The sequence below is a fragment of the Chionomys nivalis genome, chromosome 13 (genome assembly GCF_950005125.1).
Source record: "Chionomys nivalis chromosome 13, mChiNiv1.1, whole genome shotgun sequence".
NCBI lineage: Eukaryota > Metazoa > Chordata > Mammalia > Rodentia > Cricetidae > Chionomys > Chionomys nivalis.
Genome location: NC_080098.1, coordinates 40,661,189 through 40,681,999, shown reverse-complemented (window position 1 = coordinate 40,681,999; position 20,811 = coordinate 40,661,189). Strand labels below are relative to the sequence as shown.

General features: G+C 43.6%; 1 protein-coding gene across 4 annotated transcripts in view; it reads right to left on the bottom strand.

Annotated features, from left to right (window-relative positions):
• Elmo1 (engulfment and cell motility 1) overlaps nt 1-20,811 on the bottom strand; it is a 522,491-nt gene that overhangs the window by 254,288 nt on the left and 247,392 nt on the right. For all 4 annotated transcript variants that reach the window (XM_057787434.1, XM_057787435.1, XM_057787437.1 and 1 more), the window contains one exon: nt 2,167-2,271. In XM_057787434.1, the coding sequence (XP_057643417.1) occupies nt 2,167-2,271 (105 nt within the window). The remainder of the gene's footprint in view (nt 1-2,166; nt 2,272-20,811) is intronic.

Genomic DNA, 20,811 nt, shown 5'->3' with positions numbered 1-20,811 from the left:
AAACAGGACTGGATAGGAGTGGAGAGAGAATGAGAGGTTGGGTGTGGCAGAGAAGTGGATCTAGGAGGAGTTAGCTTTGGCCTTCCATCCAGTAGTCAATGCACCAAAGTTACAAGAGACCTCGTGGAAGAAACTCTTGTGAGAAAATTTAACAATATACGAGGTACACATATTTCAACCCATAAAGAAAAGGCAGAAGAAGAAGAAAGACCCCGCCTTGCTTCGCCCCTAAGCTTCTCTTCAAGTGTCTTTGTTAGATACAAAGTTCTTTCAGGTTGCCATGGTATTGATTTCACTTATCATAGTGTAGAAAATGCATTGAGAAATCAAGCTTAAAACATTAAATTACTTTTCATAAGACATATGCTTCTCGTGCAATTAACAATACATTTGGCATCAGCGAGCTCTAATCTTAGAGGCATTTATCTGCAACCATCAATCAGTTGATGTGAAATTCAATTTCTACTTGGCTGCTACTTTTCCTACTCAATTCTCTGAGGCTAGATATTGTGTGGTCTCTCTAAATACTAATTTTCCTGTGATGAAAACAGATTACATCCACAGAAAATGCTTGTGCAGTAGGTATGTGTATATGTAAGTGAAATTAAAGAAGGTTTTTTGTTTTTTGGTTTTGTGGGTAGGGGTTCTTGTTTGTCTGTCTATTTACTTTGAGACAGGCTCGCACTGTATAGCCTTGGATGGCTTGCAACTCACTTTGTAGACCAGGCTGTCCTCAAGCTCACAGAGATCAGCTGCTTCTGCCTCCCAAGCACAAAATTAAAGGCATATGGTCACCAAGCTTGGGCCTCAGATCCAAGGTTTACGGAAAAACAATTATGTTAGAAAAGACTGAATTTTTGGCTATATATCAGACTGCAAACCTTTCAGAGAAATAACCATAAAGGTCTTCATATATTCAAACTACAAATAGCAATTCACAATAGGTCAAAGCTTCTCAAACTGCAAACAATTAAAATATGGGCCCTACAGAGAATACGGAGTTCAACATAACCTCATTCAAGGGAGTCACTGTTGGACAGTACAATTTCTCACTGCAGCTTACACAAATATACCCAATATCTTCCCATGGGCACAGCAACACTCACTGCCAAAGACCTGCTAAGGAATTGTCATGGCTAAGTGACCCCATATCTCCCTTGTTTAACAGAAGAAACTTTAGCCCAGACACAATGGAATCATCCACATTGAAATCACTAACTAGTAACAGTGCCAGGAACATCTCCAGGAGACTGAATCCACTGAGAGTCCAGCAGATAATTCCCCAGTACACGGAGGACATGCTCCATTTTCAACTCCGTCCGATGTTTCTTACTTTTGAGCAATTCATACTTCAAACACTTTCTAACTTCCGGGCTAGTCATCATTGTAGCCACGTGCCCATTCCCTTCTCATTGACATCCCTCCTGGATGTCAGGTTTGCATCTATTCCACCACAATTACATCTGAGCTCTCCTCCCTGAAGACATGAACACAGTGTCACCATGAATCCACGGCTTCAGATGTACAACCCCATGGACAAGTCTTATGTCACAGTCCCCCACTCTCTTCTCTACAGGGCACGGACCAAGCAACAGGTGGCACCTGCTATTACACAGAAGCACAGAGATCCCCACTTCCTTCTGCCTCCCATAACAACCTAACACAGTGTCCGGAGTAGGCTCAGGCTGTTACAAAATGCGGAAAGATTCCTCTCCACAACTATCCCATTTTTCTCTTTATTTGTGTTTATTAGGTTTTTATCTCTTAACATTAGACTGAAATGAAGCAATGCAGCACTAAGGATCCTGGGCCTCTTTCCAACTCCGGAATAAGCCTAAAGGGAATCTCTACCAAATGTAAGGTTTTGCAGGATTTAGGTATGTAGTTCATTTCTGTTCCCTTAATTCCTTAATAGTTTTTAATCACACTTCAATATTAAACTATAGAAAACATTTCCCAGTACCAACTATATTGTTTAAATAAATGGAAGAAATGTACAAGTTAAGTATTCTTATTTTAGCCCCTTGGTCAATTGCATTTCTTTAGTTTACTGCTGATAAAAGAAAATTCACTAGATCACTCAGCTAATAATCTCCTCTGTGTGGAGGTCTGAAAACAGAATTCTGTAGGACACTGGCAGTATCTGAGAAGATCCAGCACACTTACCCGGATGTATGCATCCTGATGATGTTTAGCGAAATACAGCATGTTGTCCAGAGCCAGCATGCCAGGAGGGGTCTGTGTGAAGTCCATGGCGGGATTGACATGATTCTAGAAAGAGAACAAAACGTTTTCAGTTAATTCTTCAGCAAACATCAGCAACCACAAGGGAACTGAAATCCTCCTTAGGACTGAAACAATACGAGGTGAACGCCAAATAATCAAAATGGTGGCATTGCTTGTCTCTTTGCCGACACACATTGATGAGAATTCTCCCAGCGTTTCAGGTTCAGAAAAAAAAAAATCAGCTTCTATACACGAGGTTGAGAGACCCAGTTGGAGATCAAATATAAGATTAAACAAGTAACACATTAAGAAAAAGAAAATAACAAGTGAGTTATATTTATGGTTGTCATCCTGAAATGAAGCCATTGGCATCTGGGAGATGCCACAGTTCTGTCATTTATGATAGAATCTAACCACAAGAAGCCACAACCCAACCATGTCTCAACTTCTTCATACTCATATGAGGCCAGCTATAGTCAACACCTCTTGTTTGGTTTGAGAACTATCCCGGGTATCTGAGTACAGGCAATGGGAACAGTGGAGATATACACAGGGTTCTGATATCTGACTCTTAAGAAGGGTATCTACATGTCAGTCATCACACACAGCATGGTGATGACTTAATGCAATTATGCAAATGAGAGGTTGACACCTAAATTATCTGCTCTCCCTATCAGCTACCAGTTCAGAGTACACTGATCTAAATGATGATGGAATTCAAGAAAACTGTGGTTTTTCCTTTTTATATTATCAAGTCATCATCAGAGGCTTCATCCAGAAGCAGATGGGAACAGATGCAGAGACCCACAACCAGGCATTATGCAGAGAGAGGAGAGATGTGGGGGAGTCTAAATTGAATGTCGAATGTCTCCATCAAATCTTTCCCCTCATAGGCCAAGGAATCCTGCAGAAGAGGAGGTGGAAAGCTTCAAAGAGGCAGAGGGGATGGAGGAAATCAGGAGAATAAGGCCCTCTGGATCAACTATGCAAAGTGCACACAAACTCACAGAAACTGAAGCAGCAAGCACAGGGCCTACATGGGTCTGCACCAGATCCTCTGCATATATATTACAGTTATCAGCTTAGTATTTTTATTGGACTCCAGACCGTGAGAACGAGTGGGACTCTGACTCTTTGGACTGCTCTTGGGATTCTTTTCCTCCTATTGGGTTGCTGTGACCAACTTCAATATGATAGTTTTGCTTACTCTTATTATACTTTATTTTCTCATACTTGGTGTTATCTCTTAGAAGCCTGTTCTTTTCTAATGAGAGACAGAAAGGGGGTGGGTCTAGAGGGCCGGGGAAGAGAGATGAACTTGGAGGAATCAAGGAAGGAGAAACTATAAGCAGAATACATTGTAGGGAAAAAGAATATTTTTTAACAAAAGAAAAAATTTAAAGAGAAAAGAGAAATTAAAGTTAAACTACAAATAATCAAATATTATGGGATTTTTTGCTCCATGTCAATCTAGACCTCCTTAAAAAATCTATATAATTTCCATGAAACAATTATTTTCATTTGATCTTAGTACTCTCTAATAAATAGCTTAATTTTCGGTTTTCAGAGGAAAATTTAGTTAACAGTGATTCTTTCTAACCCAAGTATAAGAAAGCCTTTTTACTCACTTCTTCGAGGTTCAAACCACCCACAATTTTCCACAGCTGAATAGAGTTCATGTTACCTGTCTTTTCCAGAATGACCCGGAATTTTATTTAAGGACTGATAACGACTATCTAAAATCCTGAAAGAGCGGTTCTGTCTGTAGCCCAGAGTTCCTGTTTCAAAGCAGCTAGTTCATCGTGTGTATTCAGGGGACCGCATTAACACAATAGTTTGCATGTTATTATGGCATTCCATCCTGATTCATTTGATAAAACACTGGCAAGCCTTTAAAATACCGAGAATCCTCCACTGACGGGAAAGCTGTACCCAGCTCATGAAATTAAGGTAACAAAAAAAAATTAATAATTTGGCATTTCAAATAGAGTGCAGTTCAGTCTTGTTTTTTTAATTAGAAGTCTTTGTCTGTAATTGCGTGGGTTCGTGCACCTATGAGTGCAGGTGCCTTCAGAGGACAGAAGATGGCACTGGGACGCCTCGAGCTGGGTTACAGCTGCTTACGAGCTGCCTTATATGGTGTTGGGAACTGAATTCTGGCTGCAGACAGAGAAATGCACACTCCTAACCATTGAGCCAGCTTTCCAGCCCCAGTACCATCTTAATTCGATGTTTACTGGAGTGAGAGGGTCCGACTCATATCAAAGTACAGGAGATAACAAAATAGAGACTTCAATAATTTTAGTTATTTGGCAAAAAATAAAATAGAATGTGAAGACTGAGCAGGAGACAAAGAATTACATGCCTGCCCTGGGCTCTCCGCCTTGGGCCAGCAGGAGACAACATGGGCCCATCTGGTGCCTTGTGGCACCAGGCAATTGGACTCTATTATGGAGAGTAAATACAGGGTGAGGTGTAGAAGAGAGAGAGGCAGAATGGTTCTTGCCCTGTGGAGAGAGACAGTCTGAAGAGGTGGAGGTGGTGAGGAGTGAACTGAGGTCGGTGGCCTGCTTGCTACTCAGGTTCATGGTGATGTATGGGCCTGGGCTGCTGTCAAGGGCCATGTCTGCACCCACAGCCCTGCCGCAGCCTTGGTTTGAGTTGATGTCCAGGCTCCTGTTACCACTGAAGGCTGAGAGAATAGGGCTGCACAGAGTTGGCCTTGGCCCTCACTGGCTGCAACACTAGGTAGAACTGGCTCTCCCACTCAGCAGCTGCAGCACTAGGGAGAACAGGCTCTGCCCCTCACCTGGGCAGCACAATAGAACTGACCCTGTTGATGGAAGCATAGAGGAGCCACCCCCCTAAGAATGTGAGGTGAGAGATCTGGTCCTGTTCCTCGTCTGTCATATGGTAGTACGGGCCAGGGAGAAAAGACCCCGACCCCTGCTCCTCACTGCCTGTGACAGGTAGGGGAGCTGACCCTGGAGTCATGAAAGCAGGAGAGTTGACCCTGTCTTTCACCAGCTGCGGCACTTGGCAGTGTCCCCTGCACTTCACCTGGGCAACACAGCAGAGCTGGCTCTGGTGATGCAGGTGTGTGTGGGTCAGTCCCGAGGGTGTGTGAGCAGAACTGGCCTAGCCCCTTGCTCCCTGCTGCATAGGATGAGCTAACCAGGGTAGTGCTGGAGAGTTCACCCTGGTATTTAGGATGAGGATGGGCTGGTGGGCTTACCAACCCAATAACCTCCCAAGCCCAAAACCAGGCTATGAGTTGGAACATCCCAACATCCACCCCATCCATGATCTGCTGGATCACGTTGAAGGGGCCAGTCCTACACATCAAAGTTGCAGGATCTCCATGACACAGGACAATAACAGGATATTCAAGAGGAAACCCAATGAGGAACCAGTATCAATAGTGTGGCAGAAACCAGCGGCCTCAAACCAGATCAATGACTCATTGCAGTGAACACTTGCAAGTAAGATGTATGGACGAAAGAGTACACTGTCTGACTTACTGTGACACACTACAAATTTTTATTTTCTTTTAAAACTTTTTTTTTTTTTAATTTTGAGGGGAAGGTTGCAAGGGCAAAGGGTGGATGCAAAGGGACATGGAGAAGAGTGAGATCAAAATGCATGATGTGAAATCCACAAAGAATCAATAGAAAGTTAAGTAAAAATAGTAGAATGTGTTCCATGTAGACAAACAAATACTCTGATGCACCTGGATTTCCAGAGCCAGGCGACAGACATCACAAGGACTGCTACTTACTAAATAGCTTAAGGTGCTATTGCTACCTTGAACTTTGTGTACACTCAATTTCACCACATCCCATCAAGCAGAAAGGTCACTGCTCTCCTTGTGTGACTCACAAGAAACTGTGGCTAGATGCCTCCAGAAGCCTGTGCAGGACCTCGCAGCATAGCTTTGGCCAAGACTTGGTAACATCTTCTTTGGCTCAATACCTCAACCATCTTCTGTTCCTACATTTTCCCCCTACGAGTTTAGAGGGTGAACTCACTTTAGTGCTGTTAGCATTTGAAATAAAAGGGGCTTCTTTCACAAAAGTAGACACTATCCAGTATTGACTACCATGTAGCATGGACCAGGAAACAAGGCAGAGTGAGACAAAGAAACCAAACACAATGTTCATTTCAGACCTGTTCCTAGTATTAGCCTATTCCTCTACTCCAGCAATAAACACACAGGAGATCAAGCTGTGCCTGGTTATGTAATCTTAGCTGCTCAGGTGGCTGAGGCAGGAGGATCCCAAGTTTAAGACTTGTCTGGGCTATAGAGGGAATTCAAAGCCATCAAACAACTTAGTAAGGGCCTATCTCAAATAGGAAATACTATGGAGAACTGAGGGCATACCTGGGAGATAGAATGCTTGCCTAGCATGTGTGGGACCCTGGGTTCAATCTTCAGTACTAAGGGAAAGGTACTTAGCTGAAAAAACATTAATTTTCCTGAATTCTAAATCTAATTCTAACAACCCACTAAAAGTATTGCTGACTAGGCCCCTTGAAGCTTTCTCCCATTGACCACATTCTTTCTCAGCCATATAATGTGCCTATTAAGTAGAGTACTGGTATTCAGAGGGTCCTTACAGTAAAAGAGAAGGAATGAGGGAGGGAGGAAGGGAGAGAAAAAGGGAGGGAAGAAAAGAGGGAAAGAGGAAGGGAAGAAGGGAGGGAGAGGAACAGGGAGCCAGAGGGAGGAAGGGACGAACAGAGGGAAGGAGGGAGGGAGGGGAACAGGGAGATGGGGGGAGGGGAAAGGGAAGAAGGGAGGGAAGGAGAGCGAGGGGAGGGAGGGAGAGGAACAGGGAGCCAGAGGGAGGGAGGAAAGGAAGAAGGGAGGGAAGGAGAGAAACAGGGAGACAGAGGGAGGGAGGGAGGGAGGGAAGGAGGGAGGGAGGAAGGGAGGGAGGGAGAGAAACAGGGAAACAGAGGGGGAGGGAGGAAGAGGGAGAGGGAGAGGGAGAGGGAGAGGGAGAGAGAGAGAGAGAGAGAGAGAGAGAGAGAGAGAGAGAGAGAGAGAGAGAAAACGAACAATTGTCCCCTGTGTCCCTAAGAGACTGGTTTTAGATCCTCTCTGGGCAACAATATCTCAGAATGCTTAAGTCCTTCATCTAAAATAGCATAGAGCTGTATAAACCTAAGTAAATTCTCTGAATATGTCAATCCCCTCTGAACTACTTATAGTATCTAATATATGTTAATGATATAAATGATGTTATAGTGTATTGTTAGGGATTAATGATAAGCAGGAAGCTCTATTTGTGTTCTGTACAGAAGAAACATCTTTAGGGTATTTTCAACCTATGGCTGGTTGAATCTGTGCGTGAAGAACCCGTGGATTCAAAAGGCTGAATGCTATTGATGTTTAGAGATCCTTTAAGGTACCATGTAGTCAGTTGGTATATTATAAAATCACTTATGCTGCAGACTTTATGCAAAGTGTCCATCAAATGCTACTTCTTAATCCTTGCTAAACCTTAAGCAGGTTCAAGAGGTTATTGTCTTCTTTTGACAAAAAAGGAAACAGAGGCACTGACAGTTTGAATAGCTTGTCAGTTTCAGAGTCACTATATGTCAGAGGCAGAGGGCAAACCCAGGGCACAGGTTTGAAGCAGAATCTTGTGATGTCAAGATGTTGATCAATCAGATATTGCTGTAAATTTCACAAAGATATTCAATGCAGGTACTTAATTGTCAGCTCTTCTGAAGCCACACAATTCCCTCATGCAGAATCCTATTTAGCAAGAGCTATGTTTCCATAATTTCCCGACACTGTTACAGACCAGACTCTTTATGTACTATTGGTCTCCAACAAATGGGCTATTGCTACACAGAAGTCAATAAGAAAATTGTTTTTGATTATTCAATAATTTGTTTTAATTAAGAAAAATCACAGAGAGGAGAGAAAGAGAGAGGGAAGGAGGGAAGGAGGAAGGGAGGGAGGGAAGGAGGGAGGAAAGGAGGGAGGGAGTGAGGGAGGGAGTGGTGGTGATGCACACCTTTGGTACCAGCAATGAAAAAGGCAGATGCAGACCGAGCTCTATAAATCTCTGTAAATTCACAACCAGCCTGGTCTATAGAGTGAGTTCCATGACAGTCAGGGCAACACAGAGAAACCCAGTCTTTAGAAACCCAAAAGAAAATTTAAAGAAAATAAAAGTACACTTTAGATGGAGAATATCCTATTATAGATGGGTGGACTGTTCTTTCTGTCTGATCCAGGTATCATATTCCCAGTCTCCTGAAGTAAAATTTTGGTTTCTGTTCTTTAATAGTGAGTGAAATCATTCTACATCCATGGATTTTTTATAACAAGAAAAGTAACGGAACTACAGGCCTAAATATCTGGAAATAAATGCCCAAATAGTTGAAAACTTTCTACACACACACACACACACACACACACACACTATGTGAGATCTCAGCAAGGCCAAGAGCTGGACCACTCCTTCCTCATTGATGAGATGCTCAGCGAACAGATTTCTTTTTTCTTTTCCATGTTATTTTTTCCCACCTGTCTTGAAAAGGAAGGTCCGAGGCTTTGATGAATAGCCTGAAATTTCCACCTGTTTTCCTGTGCAGCCTGTGCAACCCTATACTTTTCTTCTGAAATGTCATTTGTTAGCTCCCAAGGAAATGCTGCTCCGTGAATCACAACAGACAGCTCTCAGCTCCCAGGGGATGGGGAATAGAAAAACTGCTTCCTTTTCCGAAGCACCAGAGTCTACACTTTGGGCACAATGTACTAAGCAGCTGGAGATAGAGCAATTTACTTTACCATGACTACCTTCAGCATTTACACTTCGGTACCTAGGCCTGTGGTATCTGGGTATCTCCTTGGCCACATGCAAAATTTTCAGTTGAACTACTTCATCAATACATCCTAGGGGTTACAAGCTCCAGAAGATCTCTGGACTAATTCTGGACCCAAAACTCCTTAGTTACCGAAGAGAGCATTGGGCTGTGCACTTACAGTTGAGGCCGGACCCTTCCACTGAACACCCTGGAGTGGAGAACAGCATTTGCTCAAACTTCTAGTAGGCCTCAGGATTCCCAAGGTGCTTACTAAAGCAAAGACTGCTGGGGTCATTGTCAGAGTTCGGTTTGTTAGTGCCACGAATCAAGAACTTGCATCTCTAACAAATTCTCAGGTGACAGACCTGCTGCTGGTCGGTGGGCCTCACTCCGAGACCTGCTGGAGGGCGCAGTAGCTCATCTCCGGTTACACAGACATGGGATGGAGAACTGGGTCTCCCAGTATCCCGGATCCCATACAACAAACACTCCACCACATTTAACTCACTGGTTCAACAGTAACACACACACTGTTCACCTGCTGTGTGTTTAGACTGTTCATTTAAAATGCATTCATTCAGAAAGGGGGATTACAATTTAAAAGCCTCATATTTATCTCCTTTTCTAACAGAAATAGTATGCCTTAACACCTTGATGGGAAGTGATAATCACTCAATATTTCCTGCTCTTCAGTGCTTCCTGGTTGGGGAAGCAGAGCTGGTTATAGCCTGAATGATTTTTAAATGATCAGTGTTTTTCAATTACCAATGCCACGCTAGTCCTTCATCAGTGTGGATAATAAAGAGATGATTACAATAATGCCTACCAGATGGCATATCATGGGGAAAACCTTGGGAGGATTTAGGAGTTAATATTTGTTCTATATGAGTGTCTACATTTGTTCAACAAATACAGCATTTCAAGCAACCTTTAAAACAAATCACATTGAGTGAATATTCACTTACCATAGGAAATGCCCCATTCACAGATACTGTGTAGTCAAGCAGTGGAAGGGTGTGTTCTCCAGGGGGAAGGAGGGCCATGTAGGAGCTGGAGCAATATGCCTCTCCCCTCACCTCTCCACTCAGGGATACTAAGTGCATGATATTGCATCAAGCTCCGCAGGGCTGGAATATAGCCTCAGCTATAGCTGGGAATTCACTAGGGAGCTGTTAAAAATCCCAATGTGCCGCCTATATCCCAAATTAGTGAGAAACTAGCTGGGAGCTGAGCAATTAGATTCTTAAAACTCACACATGATCATGATGCCCCAAAGACACTGAGAACCACTTTTCCAAACCAGTAATTCTCAAACTAGAAGGAACTTTGGAAGCTCCCAGAGGCTGGATGAAGCCAGGCGTTTCTGGTTCAGTGGGATCAGGGCAGAGCTCAACAGCTATTTAAAAATCAAGCTATCTGGAAACCTATGTCCCTCCAACCTGAGGAAAACAATGTAAATGGCAGAGCGACTACTGGTGGCATGGAGGGTTAAGTGCAGATGTGGGATTCGGGGCGAGGAAAGGGCATAGGATAGGTCATCTGAAGCTAAATGTATATCGAGAAACCTTGTGGAAATTAGTTTATATGTTCTATATGTTCATTTTAAAGTAGTTTGAACCAAAGTACCCTCCAGGGGTGGGTCATACTGCTCCCAGAAGACAGGAGTTATTAGCTGAAAATCTCACAACCAGGCACAGGATACCTCTCTACAAGTTATTGGTCAGGGAGGCTCCAGAGGCACCCAAAACAATACAGGCAATTGCTACTGCTGTTTATTAGCCATAATAAGTACGTGGGAGGACGTTTTTGCTGAAGACTCCCTTTGGATGCAGGACATAGAGAAAACAATCTTGAGCTAACCAGGAGAATCTCTCCCTTCCAGAAGGTGCTAAGAGAAAAGACATCATCTTATTCAGCAATGGCCTTGAATACTATGGTACTGACCTCCCTGGCAAGTCATGCCCACTGGTACAATAGTAGTAGGATAGTTGTGGAGATAACCAACTGCTCTGTGATGAGATATGAAGTCTGTTCCATAGGAAAGATGTCTGGCACTGTAAATTGGTCAGAAACCCACGACAAGGGAGATCAGAGGCCCTAGGGGATAGCCTACTAACATTTCTTTCCTAAATGTTCATGTTGTCAAACTATCTTTTAGATATTTATGTTTATGCCAATACATTTGTTCTGTCCTCCACTTTGGTCAGAGATGCTTCTTTCCATATGAAGTAATGGTTAGCTCAGAGACTCACAGTGGTCCAAGTACTAAGTATAAATAACTGAGTGTTCAGCTGGGGGTGGGTCATCTCTCTCTACCCTGGCTCAGCCAAGGCTCAAAGAACATCACATAAGAGTGGGAGGAAGGGAAGTCGGAGCTGAGACGGAGAGGGGAGCTGTGAAATTCTGGCTTTAACATGGCATGGCTGTTGAAATGCACTCATAGCACTTGGGAATACCTACACACAATCATGCCAGTCAAAACCCAGCATCAATGCGAAGACTCTTCCCTGAGCAAGGGAGCAACTGATGGCTGCTGAGGAAGGGAGACTCACTCTCCTTTGGGGATATGGCAGCTGGCAGGTTATCCATACCCACTGGACATTACTAATTGGACTTGGGTTATTAATAACAGAAAAGGGAGGACATGAAATTGGGATGCAGACGAGGTAGGAGAACCACGAGGGCTTGGAAAGAGTTATGGATAAATGATGCAATCAATATGTGTTCTATAAAACTATAAAACTTTCTAAGAATAAATAAGAATGCTATTAAAAATAAATTCAAAAGGTCAGAACAAAAATTAAAAGAACTTTCTCTTTATCAAGACAACTCAGGTTTCTTAAAAAATGGGGAAATGAGTAAGAACCAAAAAGAATAAAAGTTCTCAACCTCACAACTCAACAGCATTATGTTAAATCTCACTATATGTTTTCCAAATAAACTTATATGGATTTTTAAAAGCTTCCATTTGTGCAGGTGTACTGAAATGAAATTCAGCAACATGTACTTTGAAAAGTACTTCTTAATTCACGACTGAAATGTAAATTGCAAAACAACTGAATTCTTTTATAATCAGCACTGTTCCAAAGCCACCATAAAAGGAAGGGGGGTAGGGATTGCTGTTCTCAATGATGCAGTTGGAACCCTCCATGTCCTGTACCAGGTATTGGGAGAGATAGGACCTTTTCTGCAATGGCTGCTCTTGGTAGAACACACATTCCGAGTTAATGCAGCTCACAATGTCTCACCTGTTGTTTTCCCTCGTTTGTATAATGAGGCTCTTGGAAGTATTTGACCTCACAGTTTAGAACAGAATGCTGGGAGGAAGAGGAAGTGAGCTCAGATGCCATAGCTCTGCTCTCGAGGGCAGACGCGATGAAGCTCCAACCCAGGATGGACGTAGGCTAGAATCTTCCCGGTAAGCGCACCTTGGGGTGCTACACACATTATTAGAAATGGGCTAGTCCAGGTGCGAGAGTTAGCTGAGAAGAGGCTAGATATAATGGGCCAAGCAGTGTTTAAAAGAATACAGTTTGTGTGTTGTTATTTCAGGGCATAAGCTAGCCAGGCGATCAGGAGCTGGGGCGGCAGGAACACAGCCCGCAGCTCCTACTACAGTGGCCTGTCTAATCATGGAGGGGACTATAACAAACATGATGAGCAGCAGAAAGATAACTGACCTGTTTGGGCACTGGGAGTAATAGGCAGCATGCCAGGCTCTGAATTCAGGATTTCAGACAATCCTCCAAGTCCCCATTGAGACTTGAGGGTTAGAAAAGGGGGATGCTATCCTGATCTTTCAGATAAGGGTCAGGACTTGAGACTTCCACAAAGTTACAGTTAATAACTGTCACTACCTTGACAATTTTATAGTTTTGGTTTTCCCCCTCTAACTTAGGTTCCAAAGAGCTTCAGAAAGTAGGAAGCAAGAAAGGACTTAACCAGAGAAATAAAACATGATCTTTGGAAATTTAAGCGTACCTCTCCAGAACAAGGGAAATCTGGCTTAAGAATAATTGATGAGAACCCAATTCCTCATCATTAAAACTTGATTCTTTGAATAATTCACAAAGGGTTCTCAGAAAAGAAACACCCAGGATGCTGCTGAAGATCCAGGCCCTAGACTTTCACCTCACAGAAGCCTATCAACCTTTCCCTTGGCTGAAGTTTCATGCATGCACCTAAACCCCCTAGTACCTTTGCAGACCTCTCCAAGTCTGTTCACCCCCAGCTACCTCCCGGCCCTCAGACCCAGCTCTCTGTCTCCTTGATAATTTCAAACTAAACTGCTGGACAATGAATCTAGTGCAGCTGAACTGTGGACCGTCTCCAATTATCACTGCCACTAAGGGAGTTTACTCTTTGGGAATGTCCCACAGCCTAAGAAAGTCTATATCTACTCATATCGATAAGAGTTAAGACTAAAAAGGTAGGCATTAAGTTCAAGAAGGTACTGACATGCACATACACATGCAGTTACACATAATTTACATCTTTGTGAGCACACATGAAAGACCCTTCATCACGGGGCTTGGAAGGAGGCCCATAGTTTAAGAACACATAAGGCTCTTGCAAACAACTTGAGTTCAGTCAGATCCCAGCACCCACATCAGGCAGTTCACAGCCACGTGTAACTCCATTTCTACTGGATCCTATGCCCTCTGTTAGACAACCTAGGCTCCAGCACTCACATGTGCAAACCCACCCCACGGATACACACTCGATAAAATGAAATAAAATCTTTGAAACAGAATCTTTCATTTAAAACAAATCCATATTTGGGGCCGTTGACAGAGCTCAGTGGGTAAAGGTGCTTGCCACCAAGACAGATGACCTGAGTTCCATCCCTGGGACCCACATGGTAGACTGAGAACTGATCCCCTTTGTTGTGTTCTGACTTCTGTATGTGTGTACAGGCATGCCCATATACTACACACAAATAAATAAGTATTAAATTACACACTTAAAGGAAACCAGGTGAAAAGCACTGCTTCAAATTAGCTGTACAGCACCAGGAACACCTTTGCCCTGTCATGGACACAATTCATGGAAATCTGGGTTGACTTGCTTCATTATCTTGAAGATACAGAGTAGAGACTCACTGAATAAAAGGATAAACAGAAGCATAGTTTATTTGGTATGATGATTCAATAGGCAATACACAGAATTACCATAAAACTCAATTAAAATGCCTTGGGAATAAATTTTCTTTAAAATGAAGCTAGCTAAAGTTTTCTTAAGCCTTTACAAATAAGGGAATTGTGCTGTCAGGGTTTATAGAGATACCCACATTTTTTCTACTCAGTCAAGCACATATGGGACTCTGGACAACCTGAAGGTCACCCTGCATCCAGTAGCATCCCTCTCTCTCATCTGCCCTTACCTCCCTGCTCATTACTGTTCCATTCCCTTTTCCAATCATTGACGGAACTCTAGCCAGTCGGAGCATGGCAAATATGGCTCTGGCAGGTCTTCCCCTTCCCCATTCCGTCTTCCTTGCTACAAACCTTTAGATTGCATTCCTAAAGCTAGCCACCAAGATCTATTCCCTTATTTGGCCAGTTGCTCCTCCTGAGGCTGACCACCAAGATCCAGCTATCAAAGTATTGCAGTCCAGCAACCAAATTAAATTTAAATACCTTCTCCTAATATGGGGTCTCCCTTTCTACCTTTATAAACTGCCATTTGCCTATGGGCCATGTCTGTCTCCTTTCTATCCAGAAAGTCCTTTGTCCCTCTAGCACAAATATCCCTGTTCCTTTCCCTTTAATCCTCATCCTCTATCTCCTGTCTTTGTCTCTTATTCTCTACCCTTTGTCCGACTGGGAACAAATAAATCTCCTCTGTGCTAAGAATTGGTCTTCGGGTGCCTTGTGCAGAACACTCGTGCCTTTAACCACCCCTTATCACCCCAAAACTAGGGGCAGAGAAGGAGCAGTCATTATTCCTGCTCAGGAAGTTCTCCACCTCATTTCCAGGAAGGGCACAGGCTAAGCTATCCAGCACAGGACACAACCACTGTGCAGTCATCCCTGCAGGACACTTATCCATCACCACCCCTCTCCTTGGGGTCCAGCACCTCCATCCATCTGTCTGGGCAGCTTCTGGTACAGGAAAGCCACTGGCATGAGAAACAAAACACGCCATGAGGGACCCACGAACCCATCATGCTCTAGCTGCTATCTTTGCCAAGACATCCTTCCAGGCTTTGTTTACAATAGTAGAAAGGCTCAGATGGTGCCAACAGCAGGAACTGAAACATCCACAACACGTTAATGGATGGCAAGCCCTGATTCAAGCTGGCGGTGGGGCTGGGCAGGACCGCGTGTAGTTCAAGAGCCTAACTGGGTCCCATTATTTGGTTTTGTACAGATGTGCATCTAGGCTTTTTTTTTATTTTATAACTTTAAATAGATTTTTTTAATCAAGCAGCAAATAATCTGTGGCCTGCAAATTACATGGAATTCAATTCCCATGTCTATAATGAAGGGATTTTTTTTGGAACTCAATCATGCTCATTTGTCTAGGGCTGATTTGTACTAAAGACCTTCAGATGGCGAACAAAGCCTGAACATTTGTCACCTGGCCTTTGCGGAAAGCATTTGCCAGCTCTTGTTATAAATATTGGGTCCTCCCAGAAATGACCTAGATTAAAAACACACAGTTCCCACTAACTGAAAATTAAAATCCTAATGTTTCACACCTCGGACAACACCATGGCTCTTTGTAAGTGTTCTGAGTGTTCAGGTGCTGTGATGGTATTACACGCTCCGGGGCATTAACTGACAGACTGTCCTAGAAATACTATACTAAAAGGAGTTCTTTCTGTAGCCTTCCCTCTCAAGAGAGTCCCCTTCTCCTTTCTCTTGCCAGCCACTGGCCACAGTGTCTCATGTGCCCAGCCAAGTGTTTCTGAGCCCAATTTCTATACTTTCTGAAAATGAAATCCAAGCTTCAGGTGGGGCCTTACATATATTCAGATGGAAACGATTGCCTATAACTTGGAAGAATTGTGTTTGGTAAGCATTCTGCTCCTCTTCCCTTCCAAAGAATCACATTAACATGGCAGAGTCTGACTTTTCAATCTGAAGAACATAGCTCCTTTCCCATAACAAGCTCATTTTAAATATTAACAAACCCTTCAGTAGAGAGAGCTTAACCATCTTGCCCACATGCACGTTAACCAGTGTCCTGGGATTTGACTTCAGCAGCACACAGTCTGTGCCCGAGATTTACACCTTATAGGAAAACTTAGCTACGCAGTGGAGTATCTACTTCTGAATGTTTCAGCTTTTCTATTATTTTTATAGAGTAGTTATTACATATGACAAAGGAAGACAGTGTAAATTTATGTCAACTATATTTCTGTACAATTTCTATAGTAGGACATGTTATTTCCTATGTATATATCATCCATAATCTTCTTTATATTCTTATTAGATAAATCAAGATAGATATTTTATAACTGCATTTTTAAAGCACTAAAAACTAAAAGGGAATTGACCAGGATATTTATAATGATTTGTAATGGCGGGAAAATGGATAATACTTCTTGGGGTTCATTTTTTCCTAATTAAGGTACATTGATTTTTACTTAATATTTGACTAGGGGTGTTGCACAGTGCTCTAACACAAAAACAAATTCATTTCATAGTGAAACATGAAAAATAGCCTGAAACTTCATCCTGCACCAGACTTTTTCAAGAATTTCTCTGTGGGTCAGTATTCAACTATGCCAGAAAGGCATGCTTTGATAAGAAAAGGACATAGACGCAAGCACCATTTCAGTCAGCATAGATGAGGAGGATGCTTTTATTTGGAGGGAGGGAGGGAGGGAGGGAGGGAGGGAGGGAGGGAGGGAGGGAGGGAGGGAGGGAACCCTATAGGATCACCACCCTCACTGTAAGAACAACCCCAGATCATCAGGCCTCCTGAGACTTGGGCTGCACCAGGATGTTTGCTCCATTTGCCTAACCTGCCAGAATCAGGGCTCCAGCCTGGGTCAGCACTTCAATACCAACCATGCCATCCTAGTCCAATCTCCAGGAATGGCCTGGCAGTGTTGGACACTGACAGCAGGACGCTGATGTGGTTTTCCAACTCCCATGCTCTCCAGCTTATGCGGGGCTCCCCCAGCAGGGAGGGGGAGGCAACTGAACCGTCGATACCCCTCCCCCATCTTAGTTCAACCTAAGAATGGCTAAATACAAGGAACCACCTGCGTAGAATTGAAGGTTGAAAAGCAATGGCTGTCTGAGAGTGAAGCAACCCTAGAGGGAGTCAGTCAGGGATGTTAGTAAAAGATTGCTGTAGTTTTAGTTCGAGCATCAGAATAAATTTTAAGTTAACTTTTTAATTGCACTTGAGATACCACACTCTAATGCTAGCATTGTAGGAGCAAGGCCTCAAGGTTCTGTCTTGTGGGCGTGGCTATTGCACTCATGAAGTCACTGCGGCTCGGGTCACCTGCACAAGGCTTGCACAAGAGTGGGCCCACCTACATTCAATCATGGCTGAAGAGGGGGTTTATAGGGTCCATGGTAGCTAATCTTGACTGTCAGCTTGACATATCTGGGAAGATTTGCGTTTGAAGCACGACCTCCAACAGCTCAGCCTGTGGGCACATATGTAGGGCATTTTCTTGATTACTAATTGGTATAGACGGGCTTAGCCCACTATGGGCAGAATCATACCTAGGCAGGTGAGCATGAGCCATGTAAGAAAGGAAACTGTCAGCTTGAGAGCCAGTCCCCAGTTTCTGCTCCAGTTCCTGCCTCGAGTTCCTGCCTTGGCTTCTCCCCAGGGTGACCTATAACCCTGAAAGGTGAAGTAAATCCTTCCCTCCCCAGCTTTCTTGTGCTTAGCGTTTTATCACAGTAGCAGAACTAATCCAGGACAAGGTCCAGTTCCTTCCTGAGAACTACGGGAAGCTGACAGCAGCTAAAGGAGGGCGAATAGCCACTGGAAAGTAAGACATGGTCCAATGCATAGCGTCACACTTGTTCTCGTGCTTGTTAAAACTTGGAAATTACAAAATAAAAAGACATGATAGTGGGAGAGGGACTTGTTGAGAAGGGAGGGTAGGTAAAGAGGGTGAGAAAAGCTGGGGGCAGGGAGCTGAGTGTCACCAGAATGGATTATATACATGTAAGAAATAGTCAAAGCTATATTAAAAACAGCAACAACAAAGAAACCCTAGCAAACAGGGAGGCCAGCAGTCTTGTTTCAGTTCATAAAAATCTGCCCAGCCATACACAGAGCCGTGCACCTTCCTTAGTCTGGAGTAAGGCCCTAGGACAACTATCAATAACAAAAGCAATAAATTCTCAAAAAGAATCAGAAGTGTCAGAAATGTTAAGTAAATTCCATGGAGATGCCCAGTGACCCCCCTAACCTTAGCAAATGGTTTAAATGGAATTAAGATTTATTATTTACTCAAAAGCTTTTGTTGTTCTGGTGACCCTCATGTGACATGGTCCCAGGCAGAACAGAATGTAGTTGCAGGATCTGGGTGTGAAATGAGGCAGAACAAACTAGAAGGGATCAGTGAAGGTCTGAAAATCCACAAATGCCCATCTGAGCACACAAGGGCTTGGTTCTCAGCTGGACAGAAGGGAGCTTCATGGGAAGCCGAGGCTCAGGGTGGGAGGAAGAGGGCTTTGCTAGAACCGAGTGAGAGTTTTGGGGCAGCTGGGTTAGGCACCTTGAACAAGGTTCCCTCTTTGTAGCATGTTTTACCACGATTTTCCAAACACCGTCAGTAACAACAAGTTCAAATACAGAATGCAACAAGCGACGCAGCTTTCCCTGTCCCTTTGGGTACAGCAGAGATCATGTGGACCTTAGCATGTGTGTGCATTTCATGTGTTCCTCTGCAGGCAAGAGCAAGAACGCATTTAGAAGTGGCAGACAAAGTTTGCTGTCTTACTGCAAAGAAAGGAGCGCACAAAGAGGAAAATGTCCTTACCGGAGGGCAGGAAGCAGGAGAGACTACATGTAAAAGAACTTGAAATGACCAGAATTCATGATGGGAACTTACATATAAATACATTAGAAAGGACCTGCATATGTTCAAATATGACTGTGAGCATGCTTGTGATATGTTGAAAAGCAGAGAAGCAAGCTTTTGTGTGACATATATGAACTGGTTGTACAGGGGGAAGGACAGAACGAAGCAAACAACGACTCTGTGTGTACTGGAGCTGCCGGGGCCAGAGGGACACCCCATGGCCTGTCTGCAGAGGATCCACAGTGCAGCCCAGAGCAAGGCATGGTGGGAGGAGAAAGGGGAGCTACCTTCTTAACTACAGCTGAATCTTTTTTTTTTCTTTTACTAAAACAACTTCTCTCAGGTAGGCATTTCGATAATTAAATCTCACAGAAAATTTAAATTATTCTTAAGTCTCTAAATTGATAATGTTACTATAATACGCAGTTAGCGAGAGAAATTCTCTTAGTGTTGCCACAATCCCTTTTCAAAGTGCGCAAACATGCAGGAGAATAATGCAGATCAATGGGGGATAAACAAGTAAAGAAGAAAACCAGAGAACCGAATGCATCCGCAGCCACCCTGTTCCTCTTCCTTAGTTACCATAAACTAGTCAGATTTGAAGGAAGCTCGAGGAGTGAGCATAAACATCACCACTGGCATTCTGTTTTGTCCAACGCTCAAAATATTAAGACATTAAAATTTAATTCAGAAAATATACTTTATGATTTATGTATCTGACGCTTAAAGCATAATTAAACATTATGACCATAGTGAGGTTAGGTAGTTTGAATTACTTCAGGATTTTGCACTTTAAATATCACTGAATAATACAGTCAAAATAAGATCAAAAGGTGGTTGGTGCTAGAAGCCCGGATGTGTATTTACTTTCAATAACACTTCAGTGCTTAACGGCGAGCTTCCCCAGCTGCTATGTGCCGGCAAATAAAGGAGGACTGAATTGTAGCTTCAACAACGAGGAGGGGATACTCTAAAGAAGACGCTGGAGATGAGTTTTCATATTATATTTTGTGACATCCAGTAGATGCCTCTGTTTCTCTCAGATAAGGAATATTAATAGGAATAATCCAATCCTGCACAAATGAACCCTTCCTGAATAGACTCGGTGTGTATGTGTGCAGCTCTTTAGGGTCGCCCTCAACATATTATACATCCTCCTGTCTACAAAAGAGCAAATTTCCCTCCTTCAGTCCACATTTTCTAGTCAAGGGCTATGTTTTCTTTTTGGCATCTGGTGGAAGATGCTTCTGTGGATGCGTCAAACTGTAGCACAGGACCCAGAGTCCATGGGTGCCCTTGCTTGGTCACAAGTATTCTTTCTCATGGCAAGACACGACAGGCTCTTTCTGGTAATTCTGGCGGGATGGGGTAAAGGGCTGCTGGAATAAGTCAATCAAGGGAGAACCCAAAATGCACAGCTGGCTCCCCAAAAGATGCCCAGGAGACCCTCTTCTCTGGGACGTGTGCTGAAGCTTCCGTGACCTCTGCCCTTCGGAAGACTCCATGTCTTTAAGACAGTGGCCCTGCAGGCCTGGAGGTCTTTCTCAGGGAGAGCTGCTGGCTGACTGAGCTGACCTGTCCTAGCAGGGAAGGAGGCAGCAGGGTGTCCGCATCAAAGCACCACCAGGGTCCCAGGGTCATCTTTTGTATTAGCTGAGAATCTGAGAACAGCAAGCTCACCTGTCTAGAAATTTCACCTCCGCCGGGCGGTGGTGGCGCATGCCTTTAATCCCAGCACTCGGGAGGCAGAG